Here is a 19,586-nt window from a genome sequence, read left to right as displayed (position 1 = left end):
CATACATTGGGAAGAAAAGGACAAGTAAGATCTATTGACAAGTTGCATCAAACTGGATTAGAAACAGCAGATTCAAAGAAATTAAACACACCACACCATCCTGTCAGTCCTACCTAACAGCTATAAAGAACTGAATTCAGGGGATTTTGTTCTAAGTAAAAATTACTGAAAAAATCAAAATGTATGTACTGTGCCTACAGCCTGGTATGCTTTCCAATAGTGCATAAAAATGATTACAGTCAAGACTGAAGTGCACGATTAGGCACTCTAGACCTTACACAGCAGCAGCTATCCACACAAAGCTGCTATTTTAGAACCAAACCTGCACCTGAGCAAGCTGCAAAAGCTACAGCAATTATTTACCTTCCAGACGACTATGGCACTACACAGCCCTCAATAGCTAATTGCTTGTTTAAACCAGAATAAACAGTTTCCCTCTGTTTTCAAGCTAGTAGCCAGAAAGTGAACAGTCACAGAAATAGTCACTCCATTCTTCGCAGTGAGGCTGCCTACATGTCAACAATGCCAGTAAGCACCTAAATACAATCACTCTGCTTTTAACACTGTCACCTCATTACTCCTTTTTGGATCTGTAGATAAGCTGATCATCATTAATTGCAGAAATACCTCATTATTCCTCTAAGACCTGTAAAGATTTTCACTCCAGCCTAAAGAAGTAGGCAGATAGAGGGGAAGGCCAGTCTTTGCTGTGGCTTTAAAGTTTTCCAGACAGTAAGACAAGGAGGACAAAAAACCAAATACTGGTTACTCCTCTCAGTAACATGAAACAGCACGTTCTGTTAACTACAGTAGATTTTACTTAGTAACAACAACAATATTAATTCCACCGTGCCTCTCCATTTCCCATGCAAACAAGCAGCTTTAGGTCCGGATCAACTCGATGAGCTTTTATTTAGTGGTCATGTGCCAAACATTACATACATGAACACCAATTCCATCTACCCGTGAGTCTACTGCTTTTTTAGCTTTTCATTTTTTCACAATCACTGTGATGAACAAATACAAAAAACCCTTTAGCTGAGAAGTTCTGACACGAGCTGCTTTCAGAAAATGCTTAACTACTCACATTAACGGACACACAGCAGATGTGTACCAGGTAAATAAATACTGGCAATCTGCTGTCTCATGAAGGAATTCAGGGATGCCTTCCTTTACTCGTAGACTGCAGTGGAAGAAAATGGTTGAAGACACAAACTTTGATTTATCTTTACCGCATCTGGAGTCTGATGAAAATGTGACATCCAAGTCATCATCTACAATGAGAAGAAAACCTTATTGTTTACTACTTCCTTGAGAAACACTTTATTAACACTAGACTCTAGAAAGTTATTTATTTGTTCTGCAGTAACAGCTTACACTTTGAAGTATCTGCAGGTGAGCTTATACTTTTATATAGCTGATCCCATCAGTTGCTATGGAACAGTGGGCTAAGCTCTTCACAAGACAAAGTAGCTAGATAAAGGAGATCATTGCTCATGCAGCACAAGCACAGAGGAAAACAGGAGACCAAGTCTTCTATCTTGCATTGTTTCTACCAAAGTCTTTCAACAAGTGTTAAGCCCAAACCCTATTAAGGCCACATTTGCAACTGAGCTTACACAGTAAGGATAAAAACAACCTAAATTCTGCTAGACGGACACTGGATACCTTTACAGAAATGGATAGCACGGATGTTGTGAAACAAGAACCATTTTCTGATGAAGCAATTCACACAGAGTATCAAGCAATTCTGGCTAGTCAGCAAGTACTTACCCTCAACATAATATTTAGCTTTTCTGGCAGAACCAATTCTCCGAAAGCGACGTTCATTAGTTTTAACCTGGCAGATGTTTGCTCCAGAGCATTCTGGGAAACTTGAGTTTCTTATACCAGAGAGTTGAATTTCATATACATATTTATCACCATTTGTCCGTATGTCTCCAGAAGCCGTGTACAACCTGAGGAAACAGAGGACAGGTCCACCCTTAAGTCTAAACTCACAGATTTAGGTTATTCCCAAGACATAAGACCGGCATCAGTGGTAGCTGCTACCACTGGTTGATTCCAGAGCAAGTTGGAGTGACTGATTCAGCAACCAGAAGAGATGCAGGACTGAGGCTTCCTCCCTGAACATCACAAATGACAATTATATTTAGCATAAATATAATCTTTCTAAGCACACACAAAAAGCAAACTTTTCTAGTTATATTGCTCTCAATAGGTGTATGAATATGTAAATACCTCCAATGGATTAAGATAAACTGGAGACAAAAGCATGATTCAGCAGCTCATACACAAGCTAGCCTACTGATCATAAGAACCACATTGTATGCTCTGTAGCTGTGATAAATAGCATAGCTTAGCTGTCTTCTCCAGAAGGGTAACTGGTTCTACCATAAGTGTTACCTAAGTACTATTTACAATTGTATCCTTTCACAGTGCTGGTCAAGAGTGAGAATGCTCTGAGATTTATAGCTGTTTGTTCTAGCCACCTGCTTGAAGGCTGATCTTGCTCAAATATGACTTGCCTTTAATCTCACATTACACCAAGTTTTACTTTTGTCCTGACTTCCTCTCCTCCTTCATCTAGGCCTGTTTGATTTTTTTGTTTTTTTTCTCTATGCTTGTAATGCTATCACCACGTTTGCACAGCAGGTTTATTCACAACACTTCTCCTCAGCTACTCCAATCCTGCACACTAATGATTTGTGCCCTGCAAGCAGAGTTTATTCTTCCCATAACACAAGTAGGGGCAGATTTCCTTCCATAACACCAGCACTGGCGTTAAATATAGTAGTTTATAAGAGATTCTGGACCAGAGTGATGTGCAGTGTGTAGTACAGTCAGTGTAACTGCTGGTCTTCACCTCCCTCTGCTGAGTTCAGTCATGCTTGCCCATTCCTCCAGAGCTGTCCTTCCTCACTTGTAAGGCTTCCGAAGCATGGGTTCCTACTTCCATATGGATTGTCTGAGCAGGAAAGAGGCGCTATGTAAAAAGCCAAGGATTTTTTTCACTCTAGGTGAAAAAAATCAAGTTCTCTGACACCTAACTAATGTCTACACACTGTGGAAGAGAGCAATAACCCACAATAAAGAGATCTAACATCAAGGCGAGTATGTGCAGGCTTTAGACTAGTCTTGAGTACACTTGGACATGCTCAAAGCTATAAGCCCAGCTGTGAGCTGCACTATTAATCAGGCCTTTAAGTCAGTCATTGGTACAAGGTGAATTCAGTGCTATTTCCATGTGACAGCTAAGAACTGTTAAGGCAACATAGAATATTCACACCAAGCTCTCTTTTCTTGCAGTACAGTTCTACAGGACTAAGGTGTTGTGGTTTTTTGGTTGTTGTTGGGGTTTTGTTGTTTTGGGTTTTTTGGGGGGGTTTTGTTTGGTTTTTTTACTTACTTGTAATAAACATCCCCTAAAGAGAAGTTTTTCCCAGTTGCAGGATTAATAACTGTTCCGTTCACCACCTCTACCTCCTGCTGCTTCACAGCACAAGCTGCACGTGTGTCCCAAGTGATGTAGTAAGCACAGTTTTCTTCATCAATCCTACCAAATAACAGACACAACTCATGATCCCAGGAAACAGTAACAAGTGCTTAGTATCTTGAGAAAGGGAAGACACACAGCTGCTAACCCATGTGTGGGAACGTCCTGCCTCAGCATCATGTCAAGAGTAAGCTAAAATAGCCAAGTAGCACTCAAAAAAAGCTACTTGAAGAGTTGCACTGCGCTTTTCTGCAGTCCCAAGACCTAAAGAGACCTGGCTACACTTGAAATTCCTACTTCAAAAGTTCCAGAAGTCACACAGTGTATCAGAGGGTTTTATCAAAATATCTTAGCTAACAAACATGTCAGGCTGCTCTTGGCAGGTTTAACGTGCTGCACGTTATTTAACTATTATTTAGTTAAATAGTAACTAAATAACTATTATTTAACTAGGACAAGGAGTATAAGCTAGACAGAATTTGCTGCCTAGTTCTTTGACTCATACAGAGCATCTTGCTCAGTTTTCCAATTCTACAAACAATATACAGTTAACCAAAACAAGACTGAGCAAAAAGCCATCAAGCTTCATTAGTATTTGTGATCGTGCATATATACCTCACTTTGGACAGCTTCTAGTTAAATCATCTGTATTGAGGCAACAATAAACCATGTTTTATTAGCTCAATCACTTACCTACAGTAAGTGTTCTCTACTAAACAGATTTTGAGCAAAGTTAAGAGTAGTTGTACTACAACTGACATTGAAAACAACAGCATCCCAGCCATTGTCAGATCTAATTTGGAAGTTGAATGCTTAAATCTTTGCCGAGAAATTTTAAGATAAATACAGAATACAATTGCTTATGGAAGTGAACAGGTGCAGAAACTCCAGAAAATCCGTGTCTTACAAGTACAGACCAAGGATTATTTTAGGGACTGTCCAACAGAACGGACAGTCCCTGTCCTGAGACTTATAATTAACTAGAAAGGTACAAAGGAATAAACCATGAAGATCAGTGGTATGTTAATTTGTTACTCACCTCTGCAGCATGGGCATGCCAACTGTTTTTGCACACTTCAGTGCTATAACTGTTGTTACTTTCTTGTTTTTCCTACATTCCTGCCCACTGGAATAACTAATATACACTATATCACCTAGAAGAGAAAAATGGTGACACTCAAGGTTTTTGTAAGCAGCTGTCAGAAATTCCCTTTGCTCTTTCTTCAGAGTTCATTACTTTAGATTAACTTCTAGGATTTTTTTTTTTTCCCCCTGCATAGACCTTCTATCAATTACAGCACTTCAGTAATTTGATGCCTTCACGTTGATGATCATTTAAAAATCACTCCTCAAACACCTTTGTATTTACATCGTACCGTGTGTTCAGGTCACCAGTATGGCCATAACAAATGTTTACATTTAAGATGTCATTTTTTAAACATGAGAGTAAATGAAGATATCCATTTATAAATGAAATCAGGCAATAAACACATGCAATACATCCCATTGTTTTTGTAGCTGGATGGAAAATTTCCCTCAATTTCACAAACTCAGCAGCAATTTAAAAAATATTCTTTAAACTGAAAACTTGAGTAAGGTTGAGATTTTTTTAATTCCTTTTCTTAAGAGTGAAGCCAATTAATCGTCTTTCACACACTGCCTTAATTGAAGAAGTTAGTGGACACAGAACAAGTCTTTCAAAATGGGATGAACAAAAATAATTCCCCCTCCCACAATTATAGAATCACAGACTGGTTGAGGTTGGAAGGAACCTCTGGAGGCCCTCTGGTCCAAACCCCTTGCTCAAGCTGGGTCACTTGGAGCCAGCTGCCCAGGACCATATCCAGATGGCTTTTGAATATCTCCAAGGTAGGAGACTCCACAACCTCTTCAGCCAACCTGTGCCGGTGCTCAGTCAGCCTTACTGTAAAAAATTGTTTCTTGATGTTCAGATGGACAATTCACTTCTTACAGCTTTAATGACAACACTGTTTATTTGCTTCAATGTTTCCTCATGGCTTAAACACCACTTTTAAGTTTTAGTAGTAGCGTTTACTGTTTTTGTTTTTAAACAGAAGATTCACTGGTAAAGATATTTCAAAATAAAGGCTTCACCATAATTTAAGAACCACTACAGCTAAGTTGTATGATTTAACCATCTTTAGCTTTCTACAGGACCAAAAGTAACTCTACCTGTCACATTCAGCTTCTGTGTATGAACAAGTCCAAGAACTTGAACGTCTCCATTGTTGCTTTTCCTGCAAATACTGGCTCTTTCAGGGCAGCCTGTGGGTCCCTCATGTACCCTCTGACAGAGATTCACATAGTACCTATGGAGAACATGGTAGACAAAACTTCTTTAAAATTAATTTAGGCTAAACTGAAAAAGTGAGATATAAACTTTAGAATCCTCATGGGAAGCTAGCTAGGTTGAAAGAAATTAAATACTCTAATTAGCTGACAGAAGAAAGCATGCACTAAGGTTTAGCAGGTAACTTCTAACTATCATTTTCAAGTAAATGACACTGTGAAAAAAAATTGATCATTTACCAGATTAGTTCACTAGTTAATTTTGACCTAGGTCAAAACTAGAAATTGGAACTGAGTCAAGAAATGCCCAAAAGTTTTTTCAGCTATAAAGGTTATAGTACTACCCTAAATTCAGCATCTCTTTGGAGCTATACCAGTTAACTTTTATTAGAACAGAGGAACTAGTAGCAAGGCAGTGAATGAAACAGTTTTGTTACCCCACAGTTTATCATAAGTTTAGAAATAGATGCTCTCATCCTTCCCTGTTCATTTCTATTTGCTAACTGGAGCGGGGAGACTGGAGGTTGATAACTTCCTGCCATTCGTATTTTCTTCTAAGATGATTCTTAGAGGAACGAGGGGGGAAGTCCTACTTAAACTTTAGACAAAAAGTTACACACTTGAGTCAAAAGACCGCAACTAAGTCATTAAGATTTTTGTTCAACATTATTAAGAATCCAAAAAATTGCATTTAAACTACAAAATGACTTTAAAATAGCAGTTTAAATAGAAAGCCTTTAAAAAGCTTTTAGTTTAGACTTACTCATCCTTTAAACAGGGTTACCAATAGAGGGAAGGGGTGAGGATGAAGATAGTAATTATTCATCCTCTTCAGATAAAATAGGTTCCTTTCTGGTTTTTTGTCTATATGCAGTGTTAAGCATTGACAGTTTTAAGACATTATCAGCAATTTAAACAGACTCTGAACAGGGACAAAACAGAAGTACTATGTCACATTACAACCTCAACTGTACTGATTAGCAAGCTGCTCCCTGGGAGTTGCTCATTACTCACGAGTTCCCATTGTGGAAAAAGATCCACGATCCCGTCAGGGAAGAGAGCATTCTCAAGTCATAAGTTCTGTGGTTTTGGACAAACTTGCACTCCATCTTCTTGGGAGGACAAACAGCCTGAGTCTTCCATTCAAATGTCACAGCACAGCCAAGTGTCTCACTCAGAAGGTGTGGTCTCCCAACACCAGCATTTTCATCACATGTGAAGATAATGGTAGATTCTCTTCTTGCAGTTGCTATAAGGGGGAAGGTTGGGAAAAAAAAAAAAAGAAAAAAATACTTTGCAAGAGGCTTTCAGGCATGTATAGATTTTAGTGTAGCAATTTTGCTGTATCAACAAAAATTTTAATTGGGTATTGTTTCAGATAGCAAAGAGGCACAAATGCTTTACGTAGCAATTTTATTTCCTAGGTTAGCTTTCATGCTTTTTAGAAAGTAGTGTTCCTTCCAAAACGACTGATCTCCATCAAAGCAGAGTCATCACTTACGACTTGAATATTCATGATCCAAAGGCATGAACTTTTTATTTCAAAAGTATTTTGCTCACTCACTTGAGTAAAGTCAGGTTTGTCCCATAGATTCCTTGTCTTGCCCACTCCGATCCCTTTACTTCTACTGTATTGCACCAGAGGTCATTTGCCCAGGCTGATAAAGGCTAACTCCCTGTGTTAGCTCAGATCCTTGCACATGAAGTATAGGAAGTTCTTACCGTTACCACAAAATCCCCACTTTCCATCTCTCTGGTAGTTTTCAGTTGTAGCACACCATGGCCTATCCTTTTCTTCTGTAATACATTCCTCATAGGTCTTCCCTTTGTACTTGAAGGGGAACACACAAAGCTCTCCCTTTTCAGTCACTGAGAAGGAAAGGTATATCCTCTTAATAACATGCAGTAGAATAGCAGGCATATCTATATTCAGGACCATATCCAAAGCCTGTCCTTCAATACTAAAGAAAAGTCATAGGCAGAGGCAGACAACAGAAATACTGAAACATTGAGTTTAAATCCAATTAGAAAACTAGGATGTAGCATACAATTAGCTATGATCACCCCTACAGAAAAGCTGCACGCTCTCTTCTAGGAAGAAGATACACATTGATGTTGCAGATTAGTATGGTGCATGTAATTTAACAAAACTACATGCTTCTATTAACGTACACAAAATCCATGATGCTTCCCTCCTATCGCAACAAAACCTCATATTTTAAGGGTAAAAAAAGCTGACAAGTTTTTACATAAAGAATAGGTCTGCTTCAATCTCACCTGGAGGGCACCGATCACCTCCTGTATACTGCAAGATGACCGTTTCATCCTGGTGGCTATAGTCCATTTTCATTTCCTTTATGTTTCCAAAAGATGATGCACCACTTTCAGAAGTCAGACACACTGCCCCATCTTTGCATTTTCCCTGGGGCAAGTCTGCTGCCTTACTGCATACACCAACATGGTAACTGTTGGATCCAGCAAATACCTGTGTGGACATCCAGAAGCATCACAAACAAGGCTGCCTCAGAGCCTACAGTCAATACTTACAAAGAACCACCTGAGTGCTTTATAAACCAAGTCTCATGCAGTACTTGCATAATGCAGGAGGAAAATAAGATAACTAATTTTGCAAGTCTAGCCTTCCTTACTATGGCAAAACTGCAGATAAAGTACACCCACGGGACCAAGGATATAGACTGTTCAGCACACTTGTTTTCATGTTCAGGATTCTGCCACAGGTGAAGATTTCTCCTTCCTTTCCCCATCGGCATATCCATGAATTTCCCTCTCAAAAATATTAAAAGCCTAATATTATTCCCTCTGTCAGAGGCCAAATAAATATCAACACTGACCACAGCTGTAGCACATGCTTCAGTCTCCCCTCACACCCCAGGATATTTAAAAGAAACCCCTGCTTCAGTTTTAAAATGTTGATAGCAACGGGCAACTAAAAAAAAAGAAAAAAAAATCAAAAAGGCATTACCTCGAATGATCTTCCAGAAAGGCTGGTCAGGTTAAAAGTATAGTGTAGCTGTTCATCAGTCACAGAGCAGCCTAAAGTTTTCACTTTATCAGGACACACAACTGGAGTTTCCCACTCAAACACAAAACTACAGTCAAGTTTCCTTATCATCTTTGGCTTGCCCTGTTACCAAAGAACACAGCAACATACATTAGGTTTAATTTTTTTGAGAGTTTGTTGTTCTTTCTGCATTTCCCCCCCACCTCCAACAGTTAACCTCAGTTATTACTGAGGCTAGACTTTACTGACTGTAGGACAAACACCATGCCTTCATATTTCAACCAGTACCAAAAAAGCTACAAGTGAAGTACATTCTACCTAGCTCCAGAAAACAATCAAAGCAGTAACTGAAGGACACAAGATTTCTTATTCATTAGGGTCGAGATTTTTATGTTCAGCTTAGTTGCAAGCAGCAACAAAAGTGTGAGAGTGCTGTATTTCTCCATGGTAGAGAAAATTAAGAAAGTTCACTGAGTTAAGGTTTAGAAAGAATGCCATTTCCTTTGTCATATTTTAAAGAAAAATATGAGTATGGCCTGTGTAATAGCCAGAGCTGCCTAGCGTTTCAGCTCATGCCCCATGTTGATGGAAAATGGTTCCACTGAGTATCTTCAACAAGTTCTAGTTTGTCAATCATCATACCTGAGCGCTTCTCTACAGTTTGTTGAAGCATTCAAAAAATTCAAGAAGTCTTAGATTCACACCACCATGCAACCTCAATTTAGCGTTCAGGCGTCAACACAAAATAAAAACATAAGCATCTAAATGTGAATTTTTTAAAGCTGTGTATGATTGTGGAAAGGGTTACAACATAGGGGAAACATTTCACAGTAATAGCTTTACAAACAGTTACACTGGTTCTTGTGTTAGCTTGTGGTAGTACAAGCTTTTGGACCTAGACAAGGTGCAATACAGCATTAAGTTTAACACCAGCAATAAGTTATGCTACATTACTTCAGTGGAATCTGATCCTTGAAACCATCAGAACCTGCTACTTTCAAGCCTAAAGTTCATGCACTCTATGAAATTTTGCCTTGTTAAGAATACAAATACTAAGTATATTCTTTGTTGAAACAAGTCCATCCCTACATGCTAGAAACACATCCTTGATTTAGTTTTAAACAAAGCTAACCCTGGTTACTACCCACTTCCCATTGCACTCCAATATCAACGTAAGTTTAATAGATGTCTTACCAGACTAGTTCCTTGGCTGCAGTGAAATACAATAAGAGAAGTATAGTTCAATTTGTTGTTTATCTGACAAGGAGTAGTGCTGTTGTAAGTGATGTAAACTTCATTTACTGCCTCATTTAACTTGGGAGGTTCAGTAATGCGACCAATATCCTACACAAGCAAAAATATGTATTAAGAGACATATGGGACACCTAGATTTCAGATCAGCCCAGAGATTCAGATCAATTCAGATTCATCTGTTTGATTTACACGGGAGCACAACTATTGCACTTTTGAAAACTGCGTTCTATACTCAAAGAACAGTTGTTACATTTCAATCCTAACAAAACACAAGTTGAGCAGCTCAAAACACTCTTTGATTACGCTTGACAAAAGTCAGGGAGGTTCTGCATCTTAGAGGTAGATTCTTCTTTAAATCATTGTGCCAAAATACCAACACATCACTTAAAAATAGTGTAGTATTAACAATGGAGTAAGGTCCCTAGATCAATGTGGAAGTTCATGGAAAACAATCTCAACTTTTTAGTGCATCTTCTACAGCCCAAACACAAGACCTGAAAAGGTATTAACCTCCCTCTCTCGAGGCAGTGACACAGACAAGTTAACCAATATTCCGTCACAGGCTTGCTACTCATGCAGCTGTCAAGTTCTTACATGAAAGTACTAAATGCATTTTGGAGCATGCTAGGACATATCCTGCTTCATATTGCAACAGGCTATCATGAGATCAAGCATGCCATTTCTGTGTCACAGAATGGCAGACTAAGAGGCGTTCTGCTTCCCAGTCTCCGTATTTGGCACACAGCACTACATGAAAAAATTATCTGTAGTAATTTTTCATATTTGTCACAGTATGGAATCTTCCAACACCCAAAGAAGTCACTGGGGTTCAGGATAGGAAAATACTTCTTCATAGGGAGAAGAGATGAAAGGGAATTTTGCAGGGTAGATTTTAATTTTGTACTCCATTTCTTTAACACATTGTCAAGCCTCTGGTTCAAATCAGGCCTCTACGCAGGGATACTGTTTTAAACTAGCAGGCAAATGCATGTTTCAGTGATTCCAGGCATAGTACTTACTATTGGTGATTCATTAACAGGAACCATGCAAACAGCCGCTCCAGGTGGGCAACTGACATCTTTGATAGGACTGAGAGGCTCACAAATGTTGATGTAGAAGTCTGGAGAAACATCTGTTATATCTTCATCCACAAATGCTTCATAATACCCAGCACGATGGATCAGAGGAGACAGGTCAATAATGGAACTGCCATTCAATACTGAGCACTTCACCTACAAGAAAGTACATTTTATTGCTCTTATTCTTTTATTACTTGCTTTGATTTATTGACAAACATCCTGTCCTTCATAGGGCCAGAAGTGTGGCTGCATTTAAAAGTTTCAAATTTGATTTAAGTAAAGCAGCATTTGTTACAATTTTTGTTTGTCTGTAGATACTAAGGACCTACAAGCTGCGTATGAAAAACCTCAATCATTTAAACATTCTTATGGAATAGAGTCCATATCAGAAAAATACCAAGACGTAAAGCTCTGGCATGCATACTCCAGCATACATAGTCACTACATCTTCATGAGATCAGTAGATCCTACAAGTTCCTTCCTTTACCCATCTCCCACACATCATTGGACCATCTCCAATAAACAAGCTTGGTTATAACAATGTAAAGTTATTGTATTGCAAGCTGATGGCTTGAGCACTGCGTTTCCTCAGAACCTATTTCATGCATTCTTAAAGCGCATAAGCTTACTGACAACCTACCTGGAATTTGGGAAGTTTATTCTTGTTTAGATATTAGGTAAGGAGCAACTAACAAAATTACCGTTTAATTTCAGGACAAATAATCATCATTGCTACCTAGCTATCACCACACTGAAATAGCTAGGGTCACTATGGATATACTGTGAAAAGTGGTCTGAAATGCACAAATGATCACTGAACAGAGTTAATAGGCTAGAAAACACAATGTTTTTAGGCACTGTTGATTTGTATTGCAGCATGATACATACTGCTGAAGAGGAAACCAGAGCTATGTATAGCAGAACCCCTACAAAAGAAGGAGGGAACATGTGACAGTTCCTGTTGGGGAAAGGAAAACTGGAAAATGTTTCTCCTAAATGGAAGCGAGAGCTATGGTAGTATTGAGACAGTGATGAGGAGGAAGAACAACTTGTCACAGAGAATGATGGTCATACCAGAAGTAATCAAGGCAGTGAAAAGAATGATTAGGCAGATTCACAAAAGGTAATGTTCAGATGTTAAGAAAAGATCTGAATTCACCCTATAGCTCTTTTAGCTTTCTATTTCCACTGCTAGCTTTTACTCTGTGCACCCACTACTGGTAACAATTTAACTAGCTAAAATTAACTACTGTAAGACTAGCCGAAAGTATTGTCTGGAACACCAGTTCACCTGGAGTTGACCAAATCAAGTTATTACAGCATGTGTTATACAGCAGAGGCAGATCCTAAATTCATGCTATCAAGGTTTATCAGTTTTTGCACTGAACAAACTGATCATACACTCGCCTGGCCTCTAGTCGCTTGCTTAGAAGCAAAGACTATCCCCATGCACAGAGATGCTGTCCATCCTCAACTCAACCTAAGCTCTGTTGGCCTGTTGCATCGGAGGATCTTAACCATCAATTCCCGGATGATGGGAATAGGGCAAGAAGATGCCCTATGGTTTCCATTTGAGCTGTACAGAAAAGCAGCTAAGTAGGTTCCACCGAGGGGTTATTCTGAAGTGTTAAATTTTTAACTTGGCTAACCACGTGGACCAGAAGTTTGAAAAATGTTGTTCATACCTGCTGAAAAAGTCAGTAAGAAAAAAGTATTTGATAACTTCTATATGAACTTAGGTTCTGTACTACAGGAAGAGACCTTTCCCTCAAGGAATTTAAAACATACACTGCTACTATGCCTAACCCCCCAGAAGTTTAGTCCCGCAAGTGTTTTCCATAGAAGTAATTCTTACCTCTTCCTCACAAGCCAAGGAAGTATGCCAAGAGAAGTAACTAGTGCATGTCTGCTCATCAAAAGACAGAAAAACAGGCCAGCTGTCACCTCCAACATCAGACTTGCATACAAAGCTAAAATAGCTTTTATGCTTCAGTTCAAGGTCTGCAGGGCAAGGATCTCCATCTTCATAGACAAGCTTTAACACTTGATCTTCATAAGTTAAAGTTTTACTCAGTTTTCCAGCATTAATTGGTTTTGGACCACCAGTGATGCAGACAGCTAAAGTAAAAAAGAAAAATTAACCAAACAGATCAAGTCTGATATAACTGCCCTTCAGAAGTGCACCTTGCAACATGAACAGCGGGAAACTTAAGATTTTAGTCTCACTTTAATTTTCCTACAAAAGATAGGCTTTTTCACACCATCAGGAGTTGCCATTAAACTGAGCTGAACTGCACTGAAACAAAAGACCAAATATTGTTTCTAATACTTCATTAACCAGCACAACGCACTGCACCTATACACTTTTAAGCAATCACAGAGCACAGCGTTTGGTTACCACTTCTCTGAAAACCAAGAGATTAACACAAAATGTCAGCCAGATTGTACATAATTTTATTAAGATGCCTCTTAAAAACCAAATCAATCCAGTATTTTCTTCTAACTACACAAAAATAAGTTTTAATTCACAAGCAATACTCCTATTTTAGCATTTAAGATGCTTAAATATTATCTCATATACAGTTTGACAGAAGAGCTAGCAATTCAATCTGCTAGTAAGCAGCTTAAAATACAAGTTAACTTCTATTGATGTTTCAGAACCATCCAAAACAGACCAGAAAGCTAGAAAGAGTGTTGGCAAGGGTTTGAAGTGCAGACACAAGGCTCAGTGCAGATGTGTTACAGCAATACATCACCATAGAGCAATTTTTGTGCTCAGCTCACTCTAGCTGGGAGCTTGTAACTTCTTCCTTTTCACAACAGCCAAGAGGTGCAGTAGAGGCATCTACACTCCTGCCCTCATGTCCAAAAGAATACCCACCCATTCGGACCTAAAAGGACTGGACTGGAAGTGAGCCCATGTACATTTAGGAATGGAGTTTGACAGGAATACATTGCTTCATTTCCTAAAACAGTTTTAGGATCTTCTAGCCAATTCACCAATCCTACCACCATCAATTCATCAATTCAACAATCCTAGCTCCGCTCCTAGACTGTTTCCAAGAGAACAGTCTAGGAGCTGTTCTCTTCACTCCTTCCACATTTGCAGTAAAACCTGCCCCCCACATTTTACTGTAAACATGAGCATAAGTATTTCCTTTGGGTACTCTATAGTCAGTGATTACAGTATCAGAGGGGATAAGATGCTTACCAGCTCCATTAGCACATGAACTTTTAGCTTCAGCACAAACATTCAACTCAATTTTTCTGTTGTGTGAATCTTTGATGGTATAGCCAGACTCTCGCTTCAGCGATGTCAAATCAAACAGGTGGCCTGTAGGCAGATCAGGGAATAATTTAATCTTTTTTTCAGATTCAAAATCAAGACATTTCTTTGTATTAAAAGCTTTCAGTAACTTCATTTAGTAGGAAGGTCAACCAGCCTCTACTTGCCTGCTAGAAAGGCAAACAGTTACTTATTCATATTAATAATTAGAGGTAAAACTAGTTTCAAAACTATAGACTATTTATGTTCCAAGGGACATCGCAGTACCTTACAAGATATTTCTACCCACCATTAAGCTTGTTAGTTGCTATCCAGAGGATGCATCACACTGCCCTTTTCTAATGAAGTCCCTCAAGAACACAAACACACTAGTGCCACTTCCAGCAGCCTCTTCCACATACAAAATCCTGAGGCCTCTTCCTTACCTGTTGCAGGATTGGTTACCCGGCAGTCATTTTGCACATTGCTTTTAAGAGGACACGCAGCAGCTGTGAACCATAAGAAGGTATATTCACAATCTTCAATGGCCGTTATAAGTTCTGGCTTTGATTCCTAAACATGAAACAGTGGAGGGAGTGACATCTCTACAGAGTGATAGCGTATGATTTCATGCCATGGGGTTATCCCTGAAGCCTGTAGCTGAGCTCAATTCGAATGACAGACCATCATGGTCCAATGAATTAACCCAAGGACAGAGTATTTAACTGTGACTATTTCAAATACACAACAGTACAGAATCATTATCAGGACTGATGAGAGGAGAGCCAAAGGCAGCCTAGCTGGGCAACAGAAAATCCAAAAGGTAAGGGTAAGACATCTCACCAAACAGAAGAGTACTTAATGGCAAGGCATACAGATGTGCAAGAGTTAAGAACTACACAGCAAATAGCATTATTTACTACTTGAAACACTTTCCAACCTGCGATACCTTCATCTTCAAGACACAAACAGACAATGTGAAGCTACTACAGATGACAAAATCTGTGCTAGTGGATTGTACAAAAAGATCTCTTAAAAACCACTCAGCATCTAAAATTCAAGTACTTGTAAGCCAGTCTGCTTACAAGACTGGCTCCCATCCAACTACAGGTGATTAGAGAATGGATAAGAACTGCCCACCATTCTCCATACACATACAGTGGTATGAACAACTCATGAAAACATAAAACCCCGCCAGAAGGAGCCCACTTACAATTTTGCTTTCATCACACTTGAGGCGCAATATTGTTGTTTTCTTGCGAATTTTATCTGGACACTGCTCCCCGTTAATATATTTCAGAATAGAAATACCATTTTCCCACCGGGGACCATCAGCCACTTCCCCGAGACTTGTACATTTTGCACCCTCCATGAGGGAGGCAGCAGCATCAGAAGGACAGGAACCTATACAGATGAACAAAAACTGCGTTATTACTCCAAATATTATTAAGGCTTACTTGCCTGGAATAAAACGCCACTACTCTACTTTCAGGTATGCCATGGTTGATCTATCTCCAAGCCACTGTCCAAACCATACTCATTGGGGTGGGTTTTTTTCCCCAAAATCACAAGTAGCAGCAACCACCTCACTTCACTCAAGGTCATGCAGAAAGTAGTGGCAGCTACTACTGGGGAAGTAGACTACTACACAGAGTGAAAGCTAGAGTCTGTTACCTAGTCTTCCACTGCACAAAATGTAGAGTCAGTCAGAAGATGCCATAGAGAAAATTCTGAAGTTAACATCTTGCGCCAAAAGGTTATTTTAATCTTTAAAATCTACAGCAGACTTTGGATAAGGGTGGAAGAGCTAGAGTGCTGAAGTTATCAAGAGAAGATAAGAGCTGCCAGTGAATCTTGTCTGCCAAGCCAAGACAGAAATCAGGCCCACAATCTACCCTTCCCTCTGGTGCTGAAATTACACCACTGTCTCCACATACTTTGCTTTGTGATTTTTTCACTCTGAACAAACAGCAGTACTGTCCTACCACTTGCCTCCCCTAGCTACAGCAAAAATAAAAATATATTCTTCTCTTACGTGCAGCACCGTATGGTACTAAGGGCTTGCAGACATTAATATAGTATTTCTGTGCAGAAGCAGATAGAGCAATTGCCTCCCAGTTCTCTCTGTGCCGTGTCAGAGATGAAAAGTCATAGAAGTTTCCTTCATCATCCCTGTAAGAAAGACAAAGGATTCAAATTAAGAGGCATTTAAAAAAAATTAAGTAATTGTAAGTTACCATACTTAAGTTACTACAATAACTTTTAACCTAATAACTCTATAAGCAGAGTATCATGCTGGAAAAGAAATCTGCACCAAACCCATTGCTTCCTACAAACCTCAAATTCAGAACAGACATATATCACTGCACCAACCATCCCCACAGTAACTGTCCACGTGCACACAGCCCTCAACCAATGCAAGAGTAATTCTGACTTTTCATTGAAGCATGCTTGCCATGCATTGAAAGCCTGCACAAATGCACAGTTGCAGTGGATTGTTTTACCTTAGGGTAGAAACCTATCATGATGCCAGATGTTAAAACTCTGGGCCAATTATTAGCCACATTTCACCCCACTTATCAAATCTTAATGAGCTAATACTTGGTTGTGACAGAAATAGATGACATTTTTCCTGGAGCTTTGTTTGGCAGAAGTCCCAAACAGACAGCAGTTGTATTCTTGTTTATATTTGCTATAGTTAAATAACTAGACACTTGTAACAACCTAACATACTAACATACAACCTAACATAGAGTTCAACCATCAATAACTGCATACCCAACAGTTCACTTTGATACTAAGCTTACTGCCCAGAAGAAGCTCAAAGAAAGTATTTTTCTTCAGTGAAATTAGTTTTAGGAAGTACAAATTGCAAAAGTTACTTAAAATACATTGCATTGGCATTGAATGCCACATTAACTGGTTCTGACTAAGTCAAAACACAATAGTTAAAGTGGCAGTATTGCACTGAGTTGCAATAAGGCTGTATTTGTTTCTGTCATCATACAGCTCCATTTTAAGTTTGTGGAAACAACTTACCTGTAGGAGCACTCAGTAGATTTAACAGGTGGGCAAGCATACTGAGTATGCCATTCAAACATGTAAGTGCAATCTGGAGTTTCCCTCAAAAATACAGGCTGAAAGAACAAAATACAAAAGGAATTTACTTTCTCATTTAGACACACTGAAGCTACCAAAATGTCACAGTCTTTCTCCAGGAAGATCCAGGAACTTGTATTTACATATTATCTTAGAGCCACACTATGTCTCTGACCATCTGAAAGCATGGCTTTTCCCAAACCTGAGTTTATCCACGTGTACGCTCCCACTAAAAGGACAGCCACTAGGAGCTTCTGCCTCCTCCATGAAATAAGGGGAAGAGCGAAAGTAACTCTAGGCACCATTGTTTAAGAACAGGAAGGAAAGCACAAGTACAAAGAGAGATACTAAAAGTAAGTCACCAGCTTATTTTGGTCTGGCCATGTAATATCTGCTTTCCTGAAGATTCATCCTCCTACCTTTTATTTCTTACAAAGAAATGGCTGTTATTTCTGGGAGAACATCCCTTCCCAACATCTCCAAGAGCTTTGCTAATGGCAGGCATCTCTTAAAGGAACAACATGCCCTGACTTTCCTGGGGCACGACAAAGGTACCTTCCATAAATAGGAAACTCAAAACATTCCTCATTTTTTACTACCTCACAGGACCTTTCAATCTCCTGCCTAATCTGTAATGATTAGGCAGTCCTTGAAGGAAGCTTGTTCATGTTCTTCACCTTACCCTTCCACACATTAAAAGAGCAACTCTGGAAGACAGTACGTACAGGAAGCATAAGTTTTGAAACTAACCTCAGATGTAGTCTTGTCACAATAGAATAATATGGCAGTTGATCGTTCGTATATTTTATGACATTTTTCTCCATTGGTGTAATTAATCATTATTAAACCATTTCTGAAAGTCAGTTTTTCTGTAAGCAAGCCTAGAAGCAAAGAGTTGAAGAGTAAACAGCTAATCCAGTAAATACACTACTGCAGTAATGCCTCTGGCAACAGGATTACATAGACAGCAATAACATACACAATAAAGTACTGATAGAAAGACCTCAACCTTCCCTGAAACTTGTGACCTGGTTATTGAATGAGTACTACTCCAGTACAGTAGGGTTGAGCTTATTCCTAATTGTGTATCAAGATAACTATATACATGACATTTTATTTGCACATGAAGCAAAAGTGGTAGGGTGCTTTATCTCATAAGACATACAAGACTAGCAAGAACCCCTCTTGTATCACGTAGTAGCTTCAATTAGACCCTGGTTAATCTTCCCATTATCTAAGTTCCTTCCGATCAAGTGCTATACCTGCTACTTTTCTGAAAGTATTGTCCATCTTCTTTACTTGACACGATGACACAGTGTGAGCCTCTGGTTTGCAAGGTTCTGTTATTTCTCCACAAACTCTGAAGTAGTAGTCATACTCATCTGTACTCACTTTTATATCTTTATTGGAAAGTGGCTTCAGGTTATAAACATGACCATACCTTGGATCTTTCACCTGGCAATCCTCTCCTTTAAAGAAAAGTTAAGAATTTAAAATACAATTTAATATCTATGAGCCATGACAAATACACTTAGGACAATGAAGGCTTACTGGCACAAATAAGGCCACAAAAATGAGTAGCTGGCACTTTAGGGCAGTGACACTGAAGAATCATTTTAGTCCAGCTAAGCAGCTCATTTCAGGAAGTCACCAATATCTAGAACTATGAGACTAAGCTACAAATGGAACATTTCTTTTATAACTGCCACTAAAGCAAGATGCAGAAGTCATACTGTAGTTCAAAAACTAGCTCAAAGTGGCCTCACAGGTTCTTTCGTCAGCCATGCTGAAGGTTAAGTACAGAACCAGAGACAATAAGTCCAGCACCTAATTATGTGGAAATTATGTGGAGGTCACAAGGCCGAAGCAAAAGATGTCCTAAATGTAAGTCACGTATCTTCTTTAACAGCTATGAAGTTTGCTGAGTTAGGAAATAATTGATCATGGGAAATGTTAGCTACAGCTTACAGGTCTGCCAAGGCATATACAGAAAAGGTTTGGGAAAATTCTAGTTTCATGAGTCTAATCAGCTGATACACATCAGCAACTTTGCTGCTGATC

General features: G+C 39.1%; 1 protein-coding gene across 1 annotated transcript in view; it reads right to left on the bottom strand.

Annotated features, from left to right (window-relative positions):
- IGF2R (insulin like growth factor 2 receptor) overlaps positions 1–19,586 on the bottom strand; it is a 60,724-nt gene that overhangs the window by 3,000 nt on the left and 38,138 nt on the right. Inside the window, exons 27-45 of the mRNA XM_072856206.1 lie at positions 18,788–18,994; positions 18,276–18,406; positions 17,466–17,563; positions 16,462–16,598; positions 15,640–15,830; positions 14,873–14,999; positions 14,373–14,495; positions 13,017–13,279; positions 11,102–11,314; positions 10,023–10,172; positions 8,790–8,951; positions 8,084–8,291; positions 7,529–7,675; positions 6,821–7,055; positions 5,690–5,826; positions 4,536–4,650; positions 3,410–3,556; positions 1,774–1,958; positions 1,088–1,274 (exon numbers count right to left, since the gene is read on the bottom strand). Coding sequence (XP_072712307.1) covers positions 1,088–1,274; positions 1,774–1,958; positions 3,410–3,556; positions 4,536–4,650; positions 5,690–5,826; positions 6,821–7,055; positions 7,529–7,675; positions 8,084–8,291; positions 8,790–8,951; positions 10,023–10,172; positions 11,102–11,314; positions 13,017–13,279; positions 14,373–14,495; positions 14,873–14,999; positions 15,640–15,830; positions 16,462–16,598; positions 17,466–17,563; positions 18,276–18,406; positions 18,788–18,994 — 3,163 coding nt within the window. The remainder of the gene's footprint in view (positions 1–1,087; positions 1,275–1,773; positions 1,959–3,409; positions 3,557–4,535; positions 4,651–5,689; positions 5,827–6,820; positions 7,056–7,528; positions 7,676–8,083; positions 8,292–8,789; positions 8,952–10,022; positions 10,173–11,101; positions 11,315–13,016; positions 13,280–14,372; positions 14,496–14,872; positions 15,000–15,639; positions 15,831–16,461; positions 16,599–17,465; positions 17,564–18,275; positions 18,407–18,787; positions 18,995–19,586) is intronic.

Source organism: Ciconia boyciana, chromosome 3, assembly GCF_034638445.1.
Source record: "Ciconia boyciana chromosome 3, ASM3463844v1, whole genome shotgun sequence".
In the NCBI taxonomy this organism is placed as follows: Eukaryota; Metazoa; Chordata; class Aves; order Ciconiiformes; family Ciconiidae; genus Ciconia; species Ciconia boyciana.
The sequence above is the reverse complement of the archived record's forward strand: the minus strand, read 5'-3'. Positions and strand labels throughout refer to the sequence as shown.